Source organism: Tachysurus vachellii, chromosome 24 (genome assembly GCF_030014155.1).
Source record: "Tachysurus vachellii isolate PV-2020 chromosome 24, HZAU_Pvac_v1, whole genome shotgun sequence".
NCBI classification, from domain to species: Eukaryota; Metazoa; Chordata; class Actinopteri; order Siluriformes; family Bagridae; genus Tachysurus; species Tachysurus vachellii.
Window position 1 is genome coordinate 10526332 of NC_083483.1, and position 24778 is coordinate 10551109.

A 24778-nucleotide genomic window follows, 5' to 3' on the forward strand; every position below is an offset into this window, starting at 1 on the left:
TGCCTTAGAGACGGAGGGCAGCATTTTAGAGCTTACGTTTTAACGAGGACACATAATACATAACACACACACTCTAATACACACACCTGAACACATCTATGTTACAGCAGTAAAGCCATACAATGAACATGCAAAGACAAATATTATGGGATGTCACATGACAAGAGGTCATGTAATTAACTTGTTTAAGTTTCAGCTCATCAATAGTGCATTCTGTATAAATAGTGGAATGAGTAAATGCTGTAAACATGAATCAAAATGTGATTTTATTGAGAAACAGAATGAAAGCCATGATTTATAATAATCTTACATGAATGCATCTTATATCCTAGGCTCACACCCACACACATGCAATAATCTGAACATGAAAAATTCACATAACCTGATCACAACCTGGAGCAGATGCACTTCTGTAGGCTTCAAGTCCACACACAGTGATCAGTGAAGATATTACAAATCTACTGGTCAATTAATATTAAATATAATGTATTTCTCTTGACAGAAAAGTCACAAAAATGTCAAACACATTCACGTGTCTTTTTTTTTTTACGTTTTCAAAACTGTTCACTTGATTCATTCATTTTTGCATGTGATCACATATTTCATGTGCTTATTTAAATTGAGATATAAATTGCACAATATTTTTTTTTTTTTCTTTGATTGTAGTCTGATCCTTAGATTAAATTTGGCTTGTCGTTATTTGATTTCACCAGATTTAAAGATTGGAAACAATTATCTACTGACATTCCGAGACACGGAAACACCCAAATAACACAAGTCTGCCACCGTGTGGACATTAAGGTGTAGTACTCACATAGTGCTCATTCATTCATTCATTCATTCATTCATTCATTCATTCATCTTCTACCGCTTATCCGAACTACCTCGGGTCACGGGGAGCCTGTGTCTATCTCAGGCGTGATCGGGCATCAAGGCAGGATACACCCTGGACGGAGTGCCAACCCATCACAGGGCACACACACACTCTCATTCACTCACGCAATCACACACTACGGACAATTTCCCGAGATGCCAATCAACCTGAATGTCTTTGGACCGGGGGAGGAAACCGGATTACTCGGAGGAAAAGCCCGAGGCACGGGGAGAACATGCAAACTCCACACACACAAGGCAGAGGCGGGAATCGAACCCCCAACCCTGGAGGTGTGAGGCGAACGTGCTAACCACTAAGCCACCGTGCCCCCCTCATATGAAACACTTCTTTTTATAATTAATATAATATATTAAGTATAAATAAAAGGTCAGATTTTCAGTCCTGTACATAACACACACACACACACACACATGCCATCTACTGTATATGCAAAGGATATGTATCCATATTTACAATTTTTTTCAATCATACAGAAGGTTTGGAAAATATTTCAGATCCCTGAAGATTCTTCTTGGCAGATCCTCTCAAGCTCAATCAAACTGGACAGGGACCACCTGTGCACTGCCATCTTCACAGCTGTTCTGTGGGGTACAAGCCCAGGCTTCGGCTGGCCCACTCAAAGACATTTAGCGGCTCAGTCCCAAAGCCAATCCAACGTTGTCCTGACTGTGTTATTTGGGTCTTTATCGTTCTATCTAAGATTGTGTGGTCTGTGGAGCAGGTTTTCTTCAAGGACGTCTCTGTGTTGCAAATCCTTCCTTTAATTCTGACCAGTTTTCTTATCCCTGCTGCCGAAAAGAACCTCCATTACATGATGCTACCACCAGCAGGCTTCACAGTAAGGGATAGTGTTTATCAGTATTTATAGATTGATAGAGTATTTCTCAGATGGTTCAGGTTCTTCCATCTCTGCAGAGGATTTCTGAAGCTCTTTATGTATGATAATATGTTCTTGTTCATTTCCCTGATCCTTTGGCCACTGAGACTGACTGGACAGCCAGGTCTATAAAGAGTTCTGTTGGTTAAAGATGTTTTTTTATTTAATAATGATGAAAGTTTATAAATGCTGTTTTAGACGTCTATAGAGAGTTCCTTAAACATCGTGGCTCAATTTTTAGCCTTATATACAGTGTTAAAGGTGAGACATTTACACAGGTGTGTGCCTTTTAAAACATCAGTCAATTGAATTTGTCACAGGTGGATTCTAGAAAGGTTCTAGACACAGTTCAGTATAAACAAAGTAAACAGGATGCACCTGATCTTAGCCTAAAGTATCTTCTTTGGCCAGAATGCTTAGCTAAATGAGAGACATCAGTTTCTGATTGTTAATGCATTTTTAATAAATCTTAGTACATTTCTAAAAACATGCTTTCATTAAGTATTAATTTGTCATTAAGGATTAATGGATGTAATGTTGTGTGTGATGTCAATAAAGTAGATTAATCCATTGTCAGTTTTATACAGTAAATTGTGTGTGTGTGTGTCTGTGCGTGTGTGTGTGTGTGTGATATTAAGTTTGTGTAGATGACAAAAATGCTATTTACTGTGGATGAAAATGACAAAGTACCAAATGTTTCTACAAACCATTACAAGTTAGAAGAATGGTAATTATTGTGCATTTAGAAGAATAACAAAATAACATTAATTAGGAAGTTTGCATCTTCCATTCTGTAATTCCTATAAATGTACCGAAAATATTTTTTGAACATTAATAGATGCACTTAAAATCTATGGGTGGTGCAACGCTCACCTATATTAGAGGAAAACATTTGGATCAATTGTTTTGCATTTTGCAATATATGTATATGTACAATATTCTACACTTATTATTATTATTATTATTATTATTATTATTATTATTATTATTATTATTATTATTATTATTATCACAGTAATCATTACAGTGAATCACTTAAAAAAAAAAATGAAAGTAGAAATGGAAAACAGCTCTATATTGTAACCAAGCACAGATAATGCAGCTGTAACTATAAGAACAAAATATAGAATTTCAACATATGTTTATTGAGAAAAAGTTTATTCAGCTAAAGCTCGGGCACTTGTGTGTTAGCCCGTGTCCTCATCCTAAAAGTCCAAACAAACTTACCAATATACAAACAAACAAAGGTTTTTAAGAATAATCTTTAACTTGGTCAAAAAGTTCAATCACCAGAGGACTGTTAACAGGATGGGCGAAGTTTTCCTTGCTGGAGGTGTTAGTTACAGTCCAGTGAAAGCAGCTTAAAGTTTCCTCTGCCAGACAACTCTGATTGGGCCTTTGAGATCTGAGCTTACACTCATGCAACCAGCTGAGAGAACATGTTCTTGTATCATTTATATGTTGTACGTGACTGACTATAGGAGATTAATAAAAGACTGACAATTCAACACGGACAATCTACTGATTTATTTTATACTTATATTTAGATATTATTAATATCTTTTAAAAAATATTAATATCTTTGTATATCTTTCTTTGTCTCTCCTTTCTATCTATCTTTCTATCTCCTTTACTCTTACATTCCCGTTTTCATCCTTGTACAGCCTTACTCTCCTGGTTTGGCTTCCCCTGTTCACAGGCCGGGCCACTCGGACCCTGTACCTGCGTGGGTATTTTGCCAGGCTCGTGCCTACACCTTTTAGGCTCTGGGGGGCTCCTTTGGTGGCCTCTTTGTCTTCCTCGTAGTAGCCATGGCGACGAAGAACAGGCTCCAAGGTTGCTAGGCGATTGTTGAGGTCTGTGATGCGCCTTTGTAAGTGGGAGACTTCTCTGAAGAGATCGTTCAGGGATTCTGAGAGAGGACGTACTCTGTGAAGCCAAAGAACAAAGTTTTAGGGAGAGTGAGAGGAAGGGTGTGTGTGTGTGTGTGTGTGTGTGTGTGTGTGTGTGTGTGTGTGTGTGTGTGTGTGTGAGAGAGAGAGAGAGAGAGAGAGAGAGAGCAAAGGAAAATAGCAAGGAAAATGTGTGGGCAGCATGTGGGTTACAGTGCATGTGAAAAAATTTAGCATATGTGTCAATATGAGGAAGCAGGTGTGTGTGTGTGTGTGTGTGTGTGTGTGTGTGTGTGTGTGTGTGTGTTTGTGAGTGTTTGTAGATGTTTGAGGATCTGGTTTGTATTAGCTATAGAACTGATGATTTCATATCAACCTGCACATCTGAGCTGCTAATTTTTTCTAATTTTCCGACTTTGTGTTATAAGCAACACCAATATGACACAAAGACCATGTTTTTTTTACTGATTAATTTTATTGTCCAATTCATAAGAAAGTTCAGCTTCAGTTTTCTAATGTAAGCTGACTTTAAATTTTCAATCTAATAATATGCTTTAAGATGGACTGTATATTGAAAAAAGAGAACACGTTTTATTTGGGGGGGGTTTGAAGATTTGGTCAAAATTCTATTCACGGGTGTTCTATTCTATTCATCTTCAAAAAGGTCTAGACAAATTACAACATTTATTGCAGTATCTTAAAGATAATATGGTTTCTATACTGTAATGTTTTACATATTTAAAATATATTGATATTTAGAGATTCAGCTGTGGGCGGAATTATAATTCCAATATTAGAATTACAGATATAGAGGCGTTTGTAAAAGTTATCAAGTACACTATTGTAAATTTGTAAATATTGTAATGGTCGAGATCTAAGTCATGTTTTTAGTTAATCCCTCTTCATAAAACAGAACATTTCCTTTTCAGAAAAGCTTTTCCAGGACAAAACCTTCGTGAGAAATCCTCTTTGCATGAGTGTGTGGCCATATGTCTCATTGTCTCCAGGCTATTAGACTACACATCCCAGAGGATGCACTAAATCCTCTATTATAACCTCCACTGATTTATTATCAAGACATGCAGCTTTGGCCAAACACTGGTCCCCTGTTTATCCAGGACATAGTCCGAACACTCCTGGGAGTCGTAATGCTGTAATGAAAAATGTAATGTAAGTGTACAAGCACAGCAGTATACCTTGAGTAGTCAGGCAGGAGAGTATTGGGTTGGGAGTGCAGCAGCGTCTTGATCTCGTTAAAGATGCGCTTGCCCCAAGTGTCCAGCACGCGCGTCACACTCCGAACATTAGCCACGTTCACGTGCTCCGCTATCGTGAAAACACGAGTCCAAGCAGTTAAACAATAACAAAGTTAAATGCTCACGAGTTAAGCAAGACTCCATCTAACCTCGAGTCAGAGGTCATGCAGATAATGAGATCATTAAATTGGTGTCCTCAAGTTTATTTGTGTTTGCTGTTGTTAGACTGCACAGCTGTAAAACTGGCAAACTGGCAGCAGACCACAATGTAGTTTTCAGTCATCAAAAATAATATCTGCTGGATATCTATGTGGGATATAATTCCTTTAGAAATCGGATTGAAAACACATTTATTAGATTTCTGTCGTTATCATAAATTCAATAACTTCAATAACTAAGGGCAAATTCATTATTTTAGATGAAAACATATTCAGACCTCTGGATTGTATAAGACTTGTTCACTGAAGATAATTAGCATTTAAAAAAGGATTAGTTGTGTGAATAGGCACACTGAGGGACTGTAGAAAATGTACGCTTGTTATCTCAGTTTTCTGAAAGAATTCATTAAAATCTGTAAATGAAGTATAAAAGCAATAGACTGTTTGGCCAAGATGTTGATTTCAGCAAACAATAGTCACAATTTAATCTTTAAGCAATACCATAAATATATTTTTACATCCTGTTTCCTGTTTGTAATTAATGTTTTTATTAATTTATTAATTACAAATGTCTATATTTTGTGTACAAACTGTAATTACCATTACTTAAACAAACAGCAAGCTTTCTTTTCTTTTTTTTTTCTTTTTTTTCTTTTTTTGATAATGCATTTTTTTTAATGCAAATTTTTTTTAGTCTTTCTTTAGGTTTTTTATTGACTATTATGCCCTGTACATAAAGTGCTAATTAAGTTTTATGTTTAAAATATTATTTCAATATATTTTCCAAAGCTGTCCATACTGAACAATAAGAAAAGACTAAGAAAAGTTAAGATGCAAGTTAAGGGGAAAGATTATAAAATAATTTAAAAATAAGCATTTTATGTGAGTATTCAAATCTTATTCTTTGCTGTAAAGGACATTTAACCCAATTAAACCTGGTGAATGTTGGCAAAAATTCAAGTTACTCTACATTTTGGAACATCAAGTCATCAAGTGCTTTCCAAGAGATCACAAGATACACTGAAGCTAAAACATTTGGTAATCAGTGTGAAGAGGCTTACGCTGCTTAAAAGCTTTAAATAGCTTTTTCTGGGCTTTTGCATCCTGAATGATCCTAAACGTCATGTCAGGTACTCAAAATTACGTCAGGGATTAGATTAGGATTTCACCTGACATAAAATGATGATGAGTTATACTAAGTTACTGAGGATTCTGAAAATAGTCTATAATGTAAATATAATATTTGAAATATTCGATAAATTATTAATCATTGCTGGATGAATAGGACTTTAACAGCCTGTCATTCTGTAGACTATTAATAAAAGATGGAATCAAGATGGAATAAAATCTTAAGGTCATATTTAAAATGTAGTTAAATAAATATGTAATTAAATCTAATCACTGCATACGAGTAGCTTTTAGATAGTTTGTGTATCAATGTCTTTTCCTTTGTATCTTTTTGTGCTAGCCAGACTTTAAAATGCTAGAACCTTGTAATGTTTACAAATAAGAGACCAATTTTATCTCTAGTTTTTGCATCTTCAAGCCCAAAATTCACAATGGGTAGAAATTCCCCATGTTGCTGTATATTGTACATCAAAGATATTGTTCTTGTTTACCAGGGTACAACTGAAGCGTGTAAGAACACACGACTGTCCTTGTTTGACCTCGTGTGCATTTCTAAATGCGGCGCAGACGTCACTGAGTCATTTGTAATTAAAATCTGATTGTAATATGGTATGAAAATGGGTCATTTGTAATTGTAATTTGATTTAGTAGAGCTATTGATAATTCCGCAGTAACAACACAATTAGCATTTCTACCCTGAAGGACTGACTTTGAGACAGAGAAACTTAGAGACGTCTCTGTGCCGCGCAGTACATTACATATTATGTAGTGAGGAAAGAAAGTGTATCATTTGGCACTGGTTGTATTTAAGCTAATAAGCAAGATCCATACAATATGCTGTATCTGTTTATGTATAGCAAAAGGAACTATTGTGTCTTCAGCACTATGGTGCAAAACATTACATAGAATGATATTACCAGAGAATTACATGTATACAGTTACATGCATTACCACTTGAGGAAACTGTGTTGAATGCAAAGTGACACATGACACAGTTTTTTACATTATGTTAGTCTTTCCTGTCTTTTTTTTTTAACCTTATGTGCATGACGTATGAGCTAGCATGATGCAACTGTGCTGCAAAGTTGTTTACTAACAAGCAGGAACCTTAGAACCTTTAGCCTACATCTATTAAGTCAGTGACTTTTTCATTCTGACTCAGAAGTTACTACACCTTCTGAGTGACCAATGCAGTATTTATTTATTCATTTATTTTTATTTTTACTGATCTTAATATTTACCTCCTTCTCTGTAGTTCCAGGTGCCGTAATCTTCCATCTCATTGCTCACTGCATGAGACGAAGCCAAAAACTTCAAGATGACAGCCAGCATCGTTACTGTCCTTGTTGCCATGGGAATGGGCATGTCGGCTCAGAGGCCTGGAGAGAGTGGAGGGGGATTGCAAAAGTTTAACGGAAAACAGATTTGCACCTTTATCCTGCCAGTACCTCAGTCCAAGTGTTGGCAGGACGGTCAAGGGTGGTGGAGAAAAAGAAAGAGAGAGAGAGACACACACACAGAGAGGAAGAGTGATTACAGATGCACAGAAGGAGATAAAAAGGAAGCATGGCAGAGCTAATAAGCCAACTTCATTGACCTGCGTGGCAAGCTTCACAGAGCAGACTGTCTCTCGGGACTTACTGTCAACTGAATGTATGAATGGGGAAAGGACTGAATTTTGTGCTGTTAGGATGACCCGGCTCTTAACTCATCGCTGTGGTGTTTCATATATTGGTGACACCATACTGCTAATTAACTCATTATAACTGCTGTAATGTCAACAAGGTGCATAAACAAACAGTTTCCTGAAAGCATCTGACAAACGATCATCATTAAATAGTAGATGGTGCATTAGACTGAACACTCTTTCTCTCACACATGCTACTTTAGGAAGAGCATTTCATCACGAGACACTGATGGTGTACTGTAAAATAATTCAGGCTACTAATAATGTTTAGGAAAAAATGTGTAGATTATCCATTATTTTGAGACGAAAATCTCCGATCATGATGAAAAAAGAGCAATCAAGATGAAATAATAGTGTGAAAATGATTAGTCATGGTAACTCTTTGTACATTTAAAATTCAGTTGTAATAGTTTTACAGAAACACAAGTGTACATGCATGTTGGATAGAAGAAAATGAAGGTGTCCATATGTTTATGTATCCTGATCTCATTCTACCTTCTTTTATGCTCCAAACCTAAGAAATGGATTTGGATTGTAGTCAGAATACTCAAAATGTGTTTTCTGTTCTAATAAAAAAAAAAAAAGCGTCTGTTTTCAAAGGCACAAGAGAAAAGCAAGAGCAAAGCAGAATGGAATGATGGTCTTGTGACTGCTGTAGTTCAATGGAAAGTAATTAGTTCATTTGAAGATTCAGACAAAAAGTCCAGTTGTTCAGGAGTCCCAGATATTAAGAGCCTGCATAATACTGAGTGCCTTCTGCTTGTTAAGCCCATAAAGTGCTCAGTATTGATCACATCAGTGATGTGGGGTGTAAAGGGTAAAACTTTACATAAATCAGTAATCAGGGTGGAATGTAACTGCAACTGGGAACCGAAACAAAGTGAGTCAGTGCCATGATATTGCGCCAAATGGCCTCCGTCCCAGGACTTATAAAGACAAGGGCCCATATGGAGACTGTATCACAGTGTAAGAGTGCTGATCTAGAGTCAGTTTCTTACATCTCTGCAAGATGAATGTGTAATTTTGTGTTCACTGAAGGACAAAATCTGATCCAAGATCAGCTTTCTCACCCCAGGGGTGGTATTCATGAGTCTCACGAGCATGAGCAGCTGGTACTATAGTTGTGCTCATTTGTAGAATAAAAAATAAACGTTCTTATAGACCCTTACACACACGCACTTTAATGAAGTCATTTAACAGTAATGAATCAGTTAAAGGCTAAGAGCCATATTCAGAGTTGAGGTTAGTATGTGATGAAGATTTAATATCGAAATCGTATGCATTGGAGTTCAGAACTTAAATGTAATTACAGTTTTAACTACAGAGTGGGACGTATGCACACGGGGTGGAAACTGAGTAAAGAGGAGAGAGGAGCAGTGATAAATCCAGCCATTGTCTAACAGGTTATTGTAACCATAATCTGTCATTGATGACTTGTGTTGTAAATACACACAAAAAACTCATTTTGATTGCGAATTAAGGCTAATATTAAAATATGACTTTGTTAATGAATTAATAGTATTGTCACTTTAAAGTGCACAATTTAATTATTTATTTTTATGCATCTTGAACTGAGATATGTTTTATTACAAGGACTTCCTGTGGATGCTGATAGTAATATTATGAACACTACAGCAAACCAAGTGAAAAGGAAAATCTGGCAACCTTGGAGGCATGAATTACATGCAGGTAATTTTGCATAATCTGTAAGGAACTTTTAACACCTGCAGGTTCATATAAATATTGATGTAATTTTTGGATTTTTCACTGAATATGATGACTGATTTTGAAAGGAAAGTTTGTCTTGACTTTGTCAAGTGTTAGTGTGAAAAAAAAGCCAAGCGTGATGCTCTGACGCAGTAAAGAGTTGGCTGAAATAAAAACAGGGTGAAGAGACAGCAGGAGGGAAAAGCCTAAAGTCAACAAAGAAGACCGTAGACATTTCTGGAAGTCGGAACAATTTAGAAATTAGGGCTAAATTGCAACTAAGGCTTTTAACTGAAACAATTATGTTGTACATAAGATTTGGTATCCATCATATCATAAGAAATATGCATTCATTCCACCCAATAAATTACAATTTGAAGACCCCAAGGCCAAAACGTTACGAGCTGGTACTACAGCCCATCCTTCTACAAGGTTCTAGGATGTTTACTGTAATCGATGCCCAGGTTAGCAGAATACAGGGCAAGAAAAAGAATCTTCATCTTTATAATTGTCATGTGAATCTTGACTGGTTAGCAGATGTGAGTCCACATACATTGTTTTCAGATATTTTCTACAAGAACATCTGCAAATATTACAGCAATTATGAATTCCACCTTTAAGAAAAATTTTGCAGAACAGCAAATAAAAATGAAGGATCTTTCCAAGTGCTGGTGCTATAAACTACAACAAGCAAACCAGGTGCCTTATAGACTCTGCTCCTAAACAAGACTTAATCATTATCTTTCCCAAAGGACTCATCATATGGACACATGCACAGCGGTCTGATGAAAATATTACTAAGGAGATTGTGCCATGCAGATTAAAGAGTTTAACAGCAGAACCTGAAGTACATCAAGACCTTGTTATGTAATGTTTAAAGTATCTTTATTGAAGTGAAAGAAGGAACAACATGCATAAACTTTAGTATGATAGCATTTGAGAAGAAGATGTTTCTTCGGATAAACATTACACTTACACTTTTAGATGGTGACTATATTCTTCCGCTGGTTCTCTTACACCTGCTGCCGGACTTTTTTCAGTCAAAATCAGATTTTCAGATGTTTTTCTGTTTCCCTTCTGTCCAATGTTTTACGCCTCTCTCCTGTTTTCTCTTTTCCCGTTCTGAATTGTTGTCTATCTCTTGTTTGCTCTCCTCCCTCTTTTCTAATCAGCAGTAATGTGATTTTAGGTAGAGCTATGTCCTACTTGTTTTTATGTGGGATAGAAAGTATTAAATCTCTCTCTCTCTCTCTCTCTCTCTCTCTCTCTCTCTCTCTCTCTCTCTCTCTCTCTCTCTCCTTTCATCCAGCTGTGTCCAGATGGGAAATTTTTACACTTTCTGCTTTTTTATTTTTTTGCCCTTCCCAACACACACACACACACACACACACAGACACACACACACACACACACAGACACACACACACACACACACACACACACACACACACACACACACAGATCTTCTCAATCATATGCTTGAAAGTTTATAAAAGTATTAATGCCTATAATTTCTTTTTGAAGAAATTTTTATATGATAGAGGTACAATATAATTCAGCACAGCAGTTTATATCTAGATTGGATTATTAGAGTATATGAAGTCTTATATAATCAAAAATAGTTTCAGACAGTTACTAGCTGGATGAATACATTTAACCAATTTACTGGGTCCGTGTTCAAGGCAGGTTACAGACATCTACATATATAGTTAGATGAAACTGTAAATATTGTTTTAGTCCCTGACATCCAGATGTTATTTCTCCTTTGGTCTCTCTCTCTCTCTCTCTCTCTCTGTGATGTTTTCATTGAATTTATGAGATCAGTCTTGGCTTCTTTGCTACTTGCTCTGCTCTGTTTCTCATTAAGCACGACGCATTCATCACTGCAGCTGCATTCCTTCCTTACTCTATAACACACTCAGGCGATAGAAAGTGAGCCAAAGTGCCTGATTTCTAACCCATGTGTGTGTTATACCTTGTTATAATATGATTTTAGAATATTGTGATCCTAAAATAGCAATAGAAATAGAAATATAATAGAAATCATTACTTTCTGGTGAAGCAGAAAGAACAGACATCTCATTTCTTACATTATTACAATTTTTCAAGTCAGACTGCACCAATCAATTCTCACCAAATGAGAGGAAATAGAAGACTGATATGAAATTATTCAGATCTTTAACTGTAAAATATATTTATCACCCATAAGCAGGTATAGGGACAGTATCCCAGTGACATAAAGGTTTACAATTGTTTAAGCTCTTAAACCTACCTGTAACTTATGTAATTAACACGGACATGAATTTCAACATGTTCCACTGTACTGAACAACCTGCTGTTCACTTGAAATTTATTGATGATAAAAAACAAACTCACTCTCTCTCTCTCACTCATTTTCTACCGCTTAGGGTCACGGGGAGCCTGTGCCTATCTCAGGCGTCATCGGGCATCAAGGCAGGATACACCCTGGACGGAGTGCCAACCCATCACAGGGCACACACACACTCTCATTCACTCACGCAATCACACACTACGGACAATTTTCCAGAGATGCCAATCAACCTACCATGCATGTCTTTGGACCGGGGGAGGAAACCGGAGTACCTGGAGGAAACCCCCGAGGCACGGGGAGAACATGCAAACTCCACACACACAAGGCGGAGGCGGGAATCGAACCCCCAACCCTGGAGGTGTGAGGCAAACGTGCTAACCACTAAGTCACCGTGCCCCCCCTTATAAATATTGTATAAGAGAAATTTAAAACAGCCATAACCAAAATACTTACTAAATTACTAAAGCTGTTTTTATGTATAACCCATAATATTTTCCTGACAGTTTTGCATCATATTATATTATATTATATTATATTATCGTGCTTATTCTAAAGATTTTACCAAAAAAACATTGCTTGTGTTGAGTATTTTCAACATATTGATTAATGGATTTTTTTTTTATTTTTAATAAGAACATTTATTCAGCATTTTTGAAATGAGTCTCCGTTGTCAATTATCTTTGATTTTGTAAAGTTAATTAAAGTTTTCTGCCACTTAAGGACAAAAATTTGCATTTTGGTCCTATTAATCTGGCATGAACTTAAGAAACTATAAGAAAAGAGCGAGAGTGGTGAGTTTTCTTTTAGTGATAAGACAAAATAACTTTTATGTAGTAATTTAACAGATGTTCCAACAACATTGAGCTATAAAACTGTAATCACTGGCAAATTGTTTTATCAGAGGGATACAATTCTTTGAGACATGCTGTTATAGAAATATAATCAAATTCACAAATCTGTTAAAACTAAATAGAGCATATTGGGGCAATAATGGCTAGTTCTCAATGTGCTAATTTTTACTTGTAAGTTTTGGCCCCCTGCTGGGTTGGCAGGCTTTTTGAAACATATTTTTGAGTTAATACACTGACGCCACCCAGTGGTTGAATTCAGAACAACAGTTTATATTGTTTTACACTTCTAACACTTGACTCTTGATATATAAATATTTCAATCATAGGCTCTGTTTGTATTAAATGTCCTATTTCTTTATATATTGTTTCATGTACTTAGGTGTACGTAAAGGGTCAGTGTGATTACATGTGGGAAATTCAGGACTGAGTAAGACTAAGCATTTTATACATTATGTCACAACTTCCTGTAAACGTTACAGACACAGTCTTTCTGACATTGCAAGAGATTAGAGACAGTCTGATCACAACAAGAGTGTTTGACAAGATTAGTTATTTGAGATACTTCTTGCTCATTATTATACAGTAGCAGGGACAAGATGCCTACAACACAGTTTGGAGTGCTCTGGATTTTGCTGTTGTGTTGCTGTCATAAGAGTGAAGGTATGTTTATTGCCTTTTCTTGTGTCAGTTATCCAATCAGTATCAATGCTGGGGAATATGATGATTATGATAATAATAAGAGTGCATAAAGCAATCTTTTTTCAGATATTAGAAGTTCATATTATACGGTATTATACAGAAGTGTATAATATATTACATTATACAGATATTAGACAGTGCTGATGTTATTGTTATAGATGATTGGAGGTTAATATTTGTACAGTATGATTATTTCCCTCAGATTTTCTGTGTTAATATGTAAGCTTTTTAGCACTTATTTATGTATCGTATAAAACAAGTTTTTTTTTAAAGGCTTTTAAGGTGTAGCATTGCCATTTTGTTGTCAAATAGCTTGCATTGTGGAATTAACATGATATGATAATATCTTTGCCCTTATATTAAATTTCAAATAATACTTTAGTATTAAAGATTCTAACCATTGCTAAATCATTAGTCCTTATAGCAAGTTCACAGATTTTAAAATTCTTTAACAGAAAACACAATAAGCCCAACAGCTCTGTACTTTTTTATTTTATTTTTTATTTTCTACCAGCATTATTATCTACCATATTTATTTTCTACCAGATTTGGACATTAAATTAATTGAAATGAGCTAAGTATCAAATTGTTTGATAAAATGACACGTCATTTCAACCATATAAAGCTAGTGCAGTACAGAGTGAAATAAAACAAAATGTCTTCAGGACCATGGTGCTACATAGAAACACAGAGCTACATAAAACAACACAGAGCTTAGGACTAAAGTACATTAACACCGTTCCACTTAAAGTGCCTGTGTACAAACAGTTGAAGCCAGAAGAAAGTACAAAACACTCCAATACACTACACTCCAGTATAGTAGTGTACACAGAGCAGCTCCAACCAGTATACAGTTTTCATATAATGACTAAATCAAAATCCTTAAAAGGCCTACAGTGAATATCCAAACATTTAAGTCAGACAGACATGATTTGCACAGCTTGTGCAGAATTATCATACCCTAAAATCCTGAATCAGCTGATAGAGTTTCGTTCTATAGCCGGTTTTACACAGTAAAGAAGATATGCATTGGGGAAACACAATATATCATCATTTTCCTGCAGTGAGAAAATCGTACAGTTCAAAGAGTTTCCTATTTCCTCTTTGTGTGGAGGTCTGCAAAAAAAAAACCCCCAAAAAAAAACGTTGGATGTCACTGTGGCTGATTTCTGTTAAACAGTCCAAAGTGATAAAAATCGTTTTGTTTTTTTTTGTTTTTTTTTCAAAAAATGAGTTATGAGTTGTCTAACTGCCTAATTATATTTTTACTAAAATGACGTAACTGCTATTTTTTGTCTTTCTAGCAGACGCTTAATAGATTCCATTTTTTAATGACATACTGTAAACCCCAGCTGTCAAATTATTTGCAATTCATACATGCCATCACTTATGCTTTAGAGACAAGAGATAACTCTGTAATGTTTGGATTAGAATAAAAATGGAAACAGAACACATAGAACTCATGGAGTTACTACAGTCAGCAATTTTTTCAAGAACAATCTGAAAGCAAAGAGTAATTAGAGAAGCCAAGAATGATGAGGTAGCTCGCGTCATCAAATTTATCTCAGGTCATAAGATTGGGTTATAAAACCTCATATAATGAATAATGTCAGAATTTCACATTCACAAACTCTAGTGTAGAGTTTTTTCCATGTCACCACATATACACATATACGTCTCTTCGTTCATGAACAGATCCTTCATATCTCTATCACTCTATAATTTTTTGGAGAACCTGAGGCTTCTTCAGACACCCCATCAGTGGACCTCTGTGTTCTTTCTCTTTCAGCCAAACTTGTTCTCAAGCACCGAACCAGATTGGCACTGGCAGGGGAAAGTGTCACCAACATGATTGAAGTCACCATCCCAGCTAACAGCACTGGGCATCTTATTAAGTGTTTCCATAAGAGTCATCAAGTATGGGAACACCCCACTGATTATAAAGCGTCCGTTTTTCCACAAAAAAAAGATTTGTCAGTAAATATCACCATGCATAACAGCTCATGCTCTGGAGAATACTACTTTGAATACATGAATGAGAAGGTGTACTGGATTGTCCGTGTACAAGGTGAGTAAGCAGCGTCTAACCTCATGGCCATATTGATAATGATATTGACATCAGTTTTGGCTTCAGTTATTGATCATTGTGTAAATTTTCACACATAATTGCTCTTAAAAGTTTATACATTGTTATTAATGCATATGTTCCAAAAGCATGGGTGTGTGAAGTGTGGCATAATATATCAGGTCAAATTTAAAGGCTGGGTTTAACTGCTTTGTTTATTACTTTTGTGTTTGGAAGGAATAGGTATGTTTAAGATTGAGCAGCACCTTTTCTACATTCAAACCAGTTTTTCCATTAGATGTTACAGACAGAAGAAAGACAGACATACTGTATAGACAGAATTAAATGATGCTTTTTAGACTTAACCCATATAAAAACTGAAAGTTATTGAGCTGGTTCATTGCTACAGTCTCTTGAGTAATCTGAAAGCTTCTGAAGTTAAACCACTTCCAAAGATCAATATCACAACATCCTGAAAACTGCCTGCCTTCTTTGTCTCTTTGTTCCTGTCTGTCTGTCTCTCTTTCTCAGATATGGGTTATCAGCCACATACTAAGATTCTTGTCATCCCTATGCTGGCTGTCATCAGTGTTCTGCTGCTGCTTCTCAGCATCATTGGATCAGTTTATATCTGCATGTGGTACAAGGTAATAAAGACACACTAAAAGTCACATTACTGAAATAATATTATAGTCCTCACAAGCAAATATTTAATGCATTGGCCTGTAGTCATATTACACTACTCATTATTAAAACCCTTTTGGACATTCATTCATTCATTCATCTTCTACCGCTTATCCGAACTACCTCGGGTCACGGGGAGCCTGTGCCTATCTCAGGCGTCATTGGGCATCAAGGCAGGATACACCCTGGACGGAGTGCCAACCCATCACAGGGCACACACACTCACTCACGCACGCACTCACACACTAGGGACAATTTTTCCAGAGATGCCAATCAACCTACCATGCATGTCTTTGGACTGGGGGAGGAAACCGGAGTACCCGGAGGAAACCCCCGAGGCACGGGGAGAACATGCAAACTCCACACACACAAGGTGGAGGCGGGAATCGAACCCCAACCCTGGAGGTGTGAGGCGAACGTGCTAACCACTAAGCCACCGTGCCCCCTTGCCTTTGGGACATGTGTTATAAAAATAATCAAAAACAGGATTGTGTAATGTAGCTCAATTCAAAGCAGATTTAGTGTTTCATTATATGTTTCATTCATGTTATAGCAGTTTATTTATTAATGAATGACATGACAATAAATGACAATGAATGACAATAACAAAAAACCTTTTCTGTGTTGACAAATTCATGATTCTTTGCTATTTCAGTCCAAAAGACACTGAAAAGGTGTAGCACTGGCCCAATTTAATTCTCATTACTACATTAAACTTAATTCTTGACAAGATATTATACTCAACTACATTACATAAGCTACTAAACTGTATATACCTGTGTATATATATATATATATATATATATATATATATATATATATATATATATATATATATATATATATGTATGTATGTATAAAGATATGTTTATAAAGATGTAAACCCAGTTCCCTGAATCAGTGTCATACTTCTAAACTGCTTGAATGTAATATTTCTTGTAGAATCATTTCCCATCTGAAGGAGATGAAGATAACATGAAAGCCAAGGAAAAAAAAAGGAATACAGTTGCAACAGAAGGAGCTACGTCTGATTCAGTGTACACGGTGAGACTGAACTTCACGCTCATCTTTGTTTATTTATTATTATAAACTGCTTAATTCAGATCAACCCAAATACACACTTATACACACAAGATATCAGATTTAATAGAAAATGTGATCAGTGATGTCATGTTTAATGCCACGATTCAAAGCACTGAATATATGAACACACAAATAGAGATAGATGACTTTTTATGCTTCATGAAACAGGAATTTACATTTCCAAAACCGCTGACCCAACATCTGAATTTTTATTTTGCTGAGTATTGCTGTTTTCCCTCTAAAATGCCTCAACACACCAGAAATATATGTACAGAATTGCTCAATGTTTCAGTTGTGTCTAGATTTTCTTTTATAAAAAGCAAGGGGTCTTTATGGGTTTATTTCCTGGATAATTAATGGTTATTAGCTTCTGTAAATTTTGTATTTGAAATTCTTTCTGATCGGGAAGTACTCTTGCAGAGATACAAATAAAAAAAAACTAATTGTTTTCAATTGAAAGCACTGTTAAAAAAAAGAGTAACCATAGTATGATTTTACATGTAACAATATGGCGCTTCATTCTCACTCAACCCCCAGGCTCTTGAAAACAGGACTGCCTCCGTTTATGAGGTGCTGAATGTTGAGGAAGCCACGAGAGCAAGTGCAAAGTCTCAAACATCAAAGAAAAAGGTAAGATCGACTTTAAAGTCAGGATGTATTAGCATATTTGAGTGGTAGTGAATTCAGGAAAACTGGGTCAATTAAACTTAGCATCATTTTTTTCCCAGTGTGATAAGTGAAAGTATGAACCTTTGTTAGTAATCCTTGAGAGAAGAAGTGCCTGAAATAACATGACTTAATTCCTGTGACATCATATTAGATGGTATGGCTAGCAGCAAACAGGAAGCTTCATATAGCGAAAAATATTTTACACATTTCATAAGATGTACTTCTGTAACAAATTAAATATAAAGTTAGTTCTATATTTAAACATTTTCAACAGTACAGTTTGGGTTAATAGATTTTAAAATGCAATAAGTGCAGAGAGAAAATGTGGAAGGAATTTAATGGAAGCATGAAACATCTCACAGCCATTATTAAAATTGTGCGCTAATGGATTCCTGTGCATTAAATGGTGTTTTTATGGAACATCTTAATAAGATGTAGACTATTATATACTAGTTAGTATGCACAGATTTTCCTTAGTGCATTGTGTTTGTAATATTCATTTTAGGAAGTGATGAAGTTCTGATAGAGTGGAGAGTGATGTAGACAGAGATAAAGAGTGATTTTTTTTTTTAAATCTAAAAAAAAATTATATCATTTTTTTTTAATATATTAGCAATTATCACTGTCTACTCTGATTTTACAATATTGCAGTATGATGATGTAAGTAAATATAGTGATTGAAATTTCCTTTTTATTTTGTAAATACACAATTATATAAGGTTTTAAAGATGTCAGTAGGGTTGAAAGTAAATTAATTATAATTAGTTATAATATGTTCTCAATTAACAAAATCTAATATCACTCAATTTTGACCAAAGAAACAAAAATGATGCTTCTTCAGAATATGACATAAACATGTTTTCTTAACAAAGTAAATAGTCAACATAATGAGAATTTCATCAGTGTATCAAAAGCTAAGACAATGCAACAATTTTAAAAATCTACCTAAATTCACTCTGTATTGTGTTTTATGTTTGGAAATCTTTTTCTGAAGTATTTGCATTATTTCTTTTTCAGGCCAAGCCTTCACCTGTAGAAGAGGGGGTATTTGAATCTGTTTATGAAAACCTGTGATTAGATATTATTTGTATATACAAATGACATTTCTTTACATGATGTATAAACTCTATAATGCTGATGTGTACAGTTGTCTGTCGCTTTTTGTATAGACAAACAAACAAGTATTATATATAAAACGTTTCAATAAAAAATATCTAAACTCTACAAAGACCATAAATGTTCTGCTTATGTCTACAATTGTCTTGAACAAACAACATGTTGTTAAAGTAAAAGCTCAGTCAAACATGATATTAAGTTTTGCAAGACTAGTTTGTGTCCTGCACTTTGCTTTATTACTTTGCAGCTACAAATCAATGTTGCTAGCAAAAAGGAGAAGTTTGTAGCTGATCTGAAGTGACATACAGTAGTCTTATGATCGCGTGTGGCCAGTTTAGGGAAGGAAATGAGTTGACAATGTGAAGGGTTTTCCCAGGCTTCTACATGCGTACAGCTATGGTCCTACGAATGAAAAAAATGGCTACTTCTGAACTATTCGTCTGCACAGCAAAACACTAGTTGGTGCCTCATTAATTCCTCTCTCCTGCATCCTTCAGCATGTGGCATGGAAATCAAGTAAAGTGCTTTAAACGTGAAGCGAATCTTAAAACGCCTCCATAGGAGTCATGGGAACGAGGAGATTTTTTTGTTTGTTTGTTTCAAATACACACAATTCTTTTTTGTAACAACAAGCACAAAATAACATTCAGTCAAGAAACTACAAAATATGCAATATATGAATATGCACGTGTGTATAGTGTATTATAAGTACTGTATATATAAGTGTCTGCCATATGCAGAAAATAATAATAAAAAAATACAATCTGAAAATGTATTAAAAGATGATCAGGATGTTTTATTTGTTTTATTAGTCTATCAAATATAGAATTAACACGCAACCAATCTGCTTTTGAGGCTGCATGAAGTAAAACAATATAAAGCTCATATTTAAAATATCGATGTTTTATATACTGAACATATAAACCATATGTGATTAAATATGAACAGCCATGTTAAGACTGTACCACCATACATAGCCTAATTTCCAGCAGTGTATCAGTTTGTTTTGGGTTTTTTTTTTTTCTTCATGTAATTGCGTTCACCAATGCTAACAGTAACAGTGCATATTTTGTTAAACACATTTGAACACAAATTAAGTTGCAGAGAGGTTTATCAGGCTACAGCTGCAACTCTCCAGGGACTAATAATAATAATATTAATGAAGGTCGCCTCTGCTAATATGGCGAGGGCTTTTGATGACAAAACAGTTAGCAACATCGGCTAAGGCGTCGGCTGTTCACTGAGGGAAGTGATCCTAACCAATCAGAATAGACCAGCGTGACATGACAGCCAATAGGAACACAGGATTTAGATATCGATAATTGTACCAACAATGGCGGCTGAAGGAGACTTTCTGACGCGTTATCGAGCGGTGTCAAACAAGCTGAAAAAGTAAGGCTCTGTGTTTCTGTGCTGCGTAATCGTTTAACTTTAATTTAGCAGCTAGTTAAGCTTATATCACGCAATCGCTAATGTTGCTATGGTAACGCAGTACTCTTATCGGCAGTTGCTTAGCTGCCAAAGCTAATCTAGCTAGATGTTTTGCTAGATATTTACACTTTCCAGTTTATAAAAACATTATGTTGGTGTTATTTTTAAGTCCCTATATACACGTCATTAATATTGCATTTAAAATAATTCCTTTAATTATGCGACTTTTGGCTAATTTGAGGACGGTTTGCTGTTTGTTTTTAGCCTACATGAATGGTGTAATACTTGATTTATCTTATATAATTAGCTAAATTACAGTTATGTCGACCTTAAGGCTATATTTATGTGTTTTGTTTTTGCTTTTTTTTCCCATTCTCAAAGACGTTTTCTTAGGAAGCCTAACGTCGCGGAAGCAAGTGAGCAGTTTGGTGAGTTACTTTAGCTAACATAAGTCCATTCAGTTAACACTTCACATATATTTTGCTAAAAATATATACACTGGCTAACTTGTTTTAAAGGTTAGAGTAAAACTGTATCTGATTTATTAAAGAGATTGTTTCTCTCTATCCAGGGCAGTTAGCTAAAGAACTCAAACAGCAGGACTGCCTTCAGTATGCAGCCTTCTGTAATTTGGCAATGGCTCGGTGAGTATTCACACACACACAGAAGGACAGTCTGACACAAGACACACAGGAGAACAGGCTGACACAAGACACACAGGAGGACAGACTGACAGTCTGACACAAGACGCACGGGAGGACAGGCAGCGCAAGACGCACGGGAGGACAGGCGGGCGCAAGACGCACGGGAGGACAGGCGGGCGCAAGACGCACGGGAGGACAGGCGGGCGCAAGACGCACGGGAGGACAGGCGGGCGCAAGACGCACGGGAGGACAGGCGGGCGCAAGACGCACGGGAGGACAGGCGGGCGCAAGAGGCACGGGAGGACAGGCGGGCGCAAGAGGCACGGGAGGACAGGCGGGCGCAAGACGCACGGGAGGACAGGCGGGCGCAAGACGCACGGGAGGACAGGCGGGCGCAAGACGCACGGGAGGACAGGCGGGCGCAAGACGCACGGGAGGACAGGCGGGCGCAAGACGCACGGGAGGACAGGCGGGCGCAAGACGCACGGGAGGACAGGCGGGCGCAAGACGCACGGGAGGACAGGCGGGCGCAGGAGGACAGGCTGACACATGACACACAGGAGGACAGTCTGACACATGACACACAGGAGGACAGTCTGACACATGACACACAGGAGGACAGTCTGACACATGACACACAGGAGGACAGTCTGACACATGACACACATGACACACAGGAGGACAGGCTGACACATGACACACAGGAGGACAGGCTGACACATGACACACAGGAGGACAGGCTGACACATGACACACAGGAGGACAGGCTGACACATGACACAAACTGTTGGTCTTATTTAAAGTGACATGATTGTGTAATAACCCCTGAATAGCTGTAACACTATTAATAGTTGTGTTGAGCAAAATCAGAATTCTAACTATCATCATGAAACCCCACTCAGTACTGATACTGAAATTTATGTCACTGAGTGTAGAAAAAAACTGTGCACTATGCAGTTAAATTACATCTCATTTAGAATCATGCTTAATTATTATGATTGCTTATGTACTTGTTGCTCTCAGCATGCTGTATTAAAACAAACCTCATTATCTTCCCCCTAGGTGTGAGCAGACTCTCTTCAATGCCCCAGGGGAAGCTCTAGCTCTGACTGATGCTGCCCGACTCTTTCTAGCCTCTGAGCAGGAGACCCGAGCTCTGCACGCACCGGGATTTGATGAGCATCTGCAGGCTGCACTCAACTGCTACAGCTTTGCCATAAAGGTAACATTCATGTTTCTTATTCTTGTTCATTTGTTTAATGTACACGCAGAGCCTTAAACAGATATGCTAAAGTTTCTGAGCTTCTACACCTGGGATGAAAAGAAGTAATGTTTTACAGGTTTATATTGAGATGAATCAGCCGGTCATGGCTGCCAGTCTCTCCCTTGAACTTGGAAAAGCACTCAAGGCAAGAATTTTTAGCTGGACATTTGTGTAAGAATGGTTCCCTTTGGAGGATATGTGTATGTCCATCATTTGTGTGTGATGTGTGTTCAGGAGATGAATAAGCCAGGAGAGGCTATCATGCACTTTCAGAGAGCTGCAGAGCTTCAGTCACAGATGCCTATTGAAGCTTTGTTGTCTTATGGAGAGATGGCTTCCTGCAAAATACTGAGCCGTGAGTACCATGAGAGCTCAGCAAAACCGAGACATGCCTCAATTAACCCCATACATGTTGGCCATGGAGTTCTTACACATTTATTCAACTGTCAACTTTTATTTTTTCACTATGCCCTTTTTCTAAATGCTATGGAGCTGCCAGATAAAGTCATGTGGTATTTGATTAACAGGTGATTATGACGGCGCCCTGGCTGTCCTTTCGGAAATGCAGGCCATGTGTCAGGAAAGAGGGCTGCAGCTTCCTGGAACAAATACCCCTGTCGGTAAGCAGAGTAAACGCTTCCAAAATGACTGGATCTTTAGCCATGTTATATAAATATTATTTCACCAGATCTTTACCTCACTTATAGGCATACAATTATCCCCTGTACCCTGTTTAATGCAGCATGTGCTTATGATGTAGGCTTTTTATAAGGGCGTACTTCTCGTACTACAATATAGCAGCAAAGGTATAGGGAAAAGGAGTATATATTTTAGTAAGAATTTGAGTGAGTATTAATGAGGAAACTTTGGGCCACACTCGTATACCATGGTGGTTTTGCAACAACTGACAGTGGTGTTCACTTCCTCAGGTGTGTTTATGGACATAGTAGCAAAGTGTGAAATCTCCAGAGTTCTTCTGCTCATGCTGCTTGAGGTAGGCCCAACTATTTCATTCTTAGATGAAGTCACTAATCAGCATAATGTTCTACTAAGTTATTAGTCAGATTATTAGTTTAGGACTTTTTAGCCATTATGAGATCTTGATTCACTTTTTTGGCATCCTTCTGGATATCTATCATATAAGCATATCACTTCAAAAAGTACTGCATTTTATTTGCATTGTTAGTACTGTACTGGAATTTGTCATGTTTTAAAAACTTTATTATGAGTAGATTAATTGATTGTTAATTTGCATATCTCTGTACATCAGCCTCCTCCACAGAAGCTATTGCCAGAGCACGCACAGACACTAGAGAGGTACGCCTGGGAGTCTTTTGACTCGCACAATCAAGGTAAGATTTATGCTTTTTATCACATTTGGGGGATTTATTGTTTTGGTAGTTTGGTAGATTAGTTTTTACTGATGTGTTTCAGTGACTGAACATAAGTTTTTGTCTCTTTAGTTAACTTCCTTACAGAAGATGTCTTCCTCCTGTTGCAGTCTGTGGTGGTAAGTTATAATAATAATAATAAATGGACTAAGTCCACTGTATGTGACGTGGATATCATGCACTTATTTGTTACTTGTTGCTGTTGCCTTTTCTGTTGAATTCTCAGTGTATTTGGTTTAAATCTGGCAGAAACAAAAAACAATCCATCTGTTTTGTCTATCTGCCATCTAGTGGCCATTGTTTGTATCTACAGCACAAAATTTATAATCATGACATTTTCCTTTTAAAATGTGATCAATTCATTGTGTGATGATGATATGGGGCAGTGACTGGTATTATTAATTATTAATGTTGATTTGTAGATGGCATGTCAGGAAAAAGATATTGAATCTCTCAAATCTCTCCAGACAGAATTATGGTGAGTTGGGTGAAGATTACTAAGGTTTTTTAGTTTTTTACTTTTTAGTTTTTTACTAAAGTTAAAAATAAGTGGAAACATGTTTTTTTTGGGTTTTCCTTTTTGTTGCTCTGCAGGCCTCACCTCTCTGCTGAACAGAATCACCTCTTACATCTCATTGTGCAGGAAAGAATGAGCCCCTCTGGTCAGGGGGTTTAGTTCATATCTACACACAACCATGAGGAATCACTCAGTGTCCGCTTCCACTGCCTGGTGTGTCGTGTACAGAAAGACTGCACTAAGGCTATGGCATAGCTAGAACTGAATATTCGTATTACACTTGAATGTTTTATTTCTTAGTGTCATCCTCCGTTAATTTTCATTCTGGATCATTGCACTTTAATATTTTTTATAATTTTTAGTATTTGTTACATTAAATCTGTTGCGCATTCAATGTAAATAAATTCAAGCATTTAATCATGTTTGTTCAAT

General features: G+C 36.7%; 3 protein-coding genes across 3 annotated transcripts; 2 read left to right on the forward strand and 1 right to left on the reverse strand.

The window, feature by feature from the left end:
• Positions 1–2897: 2897 nt before the first annotated feature.
• si:ch211-243a20.3 (uncharacterized protein LOC100151507 homolog) lies at positions 2898–10866 on the reverse strand. The gene is made up of 4 exons (XM_060860301.1): positions 10577–10866; positions 7448–7585; positions 4861–4990; positions 2898–3701 (listed from the first exon to the last, which is right to left on the reverse strand). Exons 2-4 carry the CDS (start codon positions 7569–7571, stop codon positions 3386–3388), a joined length of 570 nt encoding a protein of 189 aa, XP_060716284.1. The 5' UTR covers positions 7572–7585; positions 10577–10866; the 3' UTR covers positions 2898–3385.
• Positions 10867–13262: 2396 nt separating this feature from the next.
• si:ch211-243a20.4 (uncharacterized) lies at positions 13263–19220 on the forward strand. The gene is made up of 6 exons (XM_060861020.1): positions 13263–13443; positions 15272–15550; positions 16079–16194; positions 17174–17275; positions 17852–17944; positions 19001–19220. The coding sequence occupies exons 1-6, from the start codon at positions 13380–13382 to the stop codon at positions 19055–19057; spliced, it is 711 nt and encodes a 236-aa protein (XP_060717003.1). The 5' UTR covers positions 13263–13379; the 3' UTR covers positions 19058–19220.
• A 1162-nt stretch (positions 19221–20382) lies between these two features.
• Positions 20383–24766, forward strand: f8a (coagulation factor VIII associated). The gene is made up of 12 exons (XM_060860800.1): positions 20383–20491; positions 20912–20958; positions 21102–21174; positions 22237–22396; positions 22515–22583; positions 22673–22793; positions 22966–23058; positions 23368–23432; positions 23709–23790; positions 23902–23948; positions 24252–24307; positions 24424–24766. Exons 1-12 carry the CDS (start codon positions 20433–20435, stop codon positions 24503–24505), a joined length of 954 nt encoding a protein of 317 aa, XP_060716783.1. The 5' UTR covers positions 20383–20432; the 3' UTR covers positions 24506–24766.
• The last annotated feature ends 12 nt before the right edge of the window (positions 24767–24778 follow it).

Coding starts and splice junctions, on each gene's coding strand:
- si:ch211-243a20.3 (XM_060860301.1), bottom strand. CDS start 7,571: ATGCCCATTCCCATGGCAACAAGGACAGTAACGATGCTGGCTGTCATC. Junction 4,991..7,447: donor CTGGAACTACAGAGAAGGAG/GTAAATATTAAG, acceptor TTTTCACGATAG/CGGAGCACGTGAACGTGGCT. Junction 3,702..4,860: donor CTCCTGCCTGACTACTCAAG/GTATACTGCTGT, acceptor TTGGCTTCACAG/AGTACGTCCTCTCTCAGAAT.
- si:ch211-243a20.4 (XM_060861020.1), top strand. CDS start 13,380: ATGCCTACAACACAGTTTGGAGTGCTCTGGATTTTGCTGTTGTGTTGC. Junction 16,195..17,173: donor ATATCTGCATGTGGTACAAG/GTAATAAAGACA, acceptor TATTTCTTGTAG/AATCATTTCCCATCTGAAGG. Junction 17,945..19,000: donor CTCAAACATCAAAGAAAAAG/GTAAGATCGACT, acceptor TTTCTTTTTCAG/GCCAAGCCTTCACCTGTAGA.
- f8a (XM_060860800.1), top strand. CDS start 20,433: ATGGCGGCTGAAGGAGACTTTCTGACGCGTTATCGAGCGGTGTCAAAC. Junction 21,175..22,236: donor TGTAATTTGGCAATGGCTCG/GTGAGTATTCAC, acceptor TCTTCCCCCTAG/GTGTGAGCAGACTCTCTTCA. Junction 23,059..23,367: donor TGGAACAAATACCCCTGTCG/GTAAGCAGAGTA, acceptor TCACTTCCTCAG/GTGTGTTTATGGACATAGTA.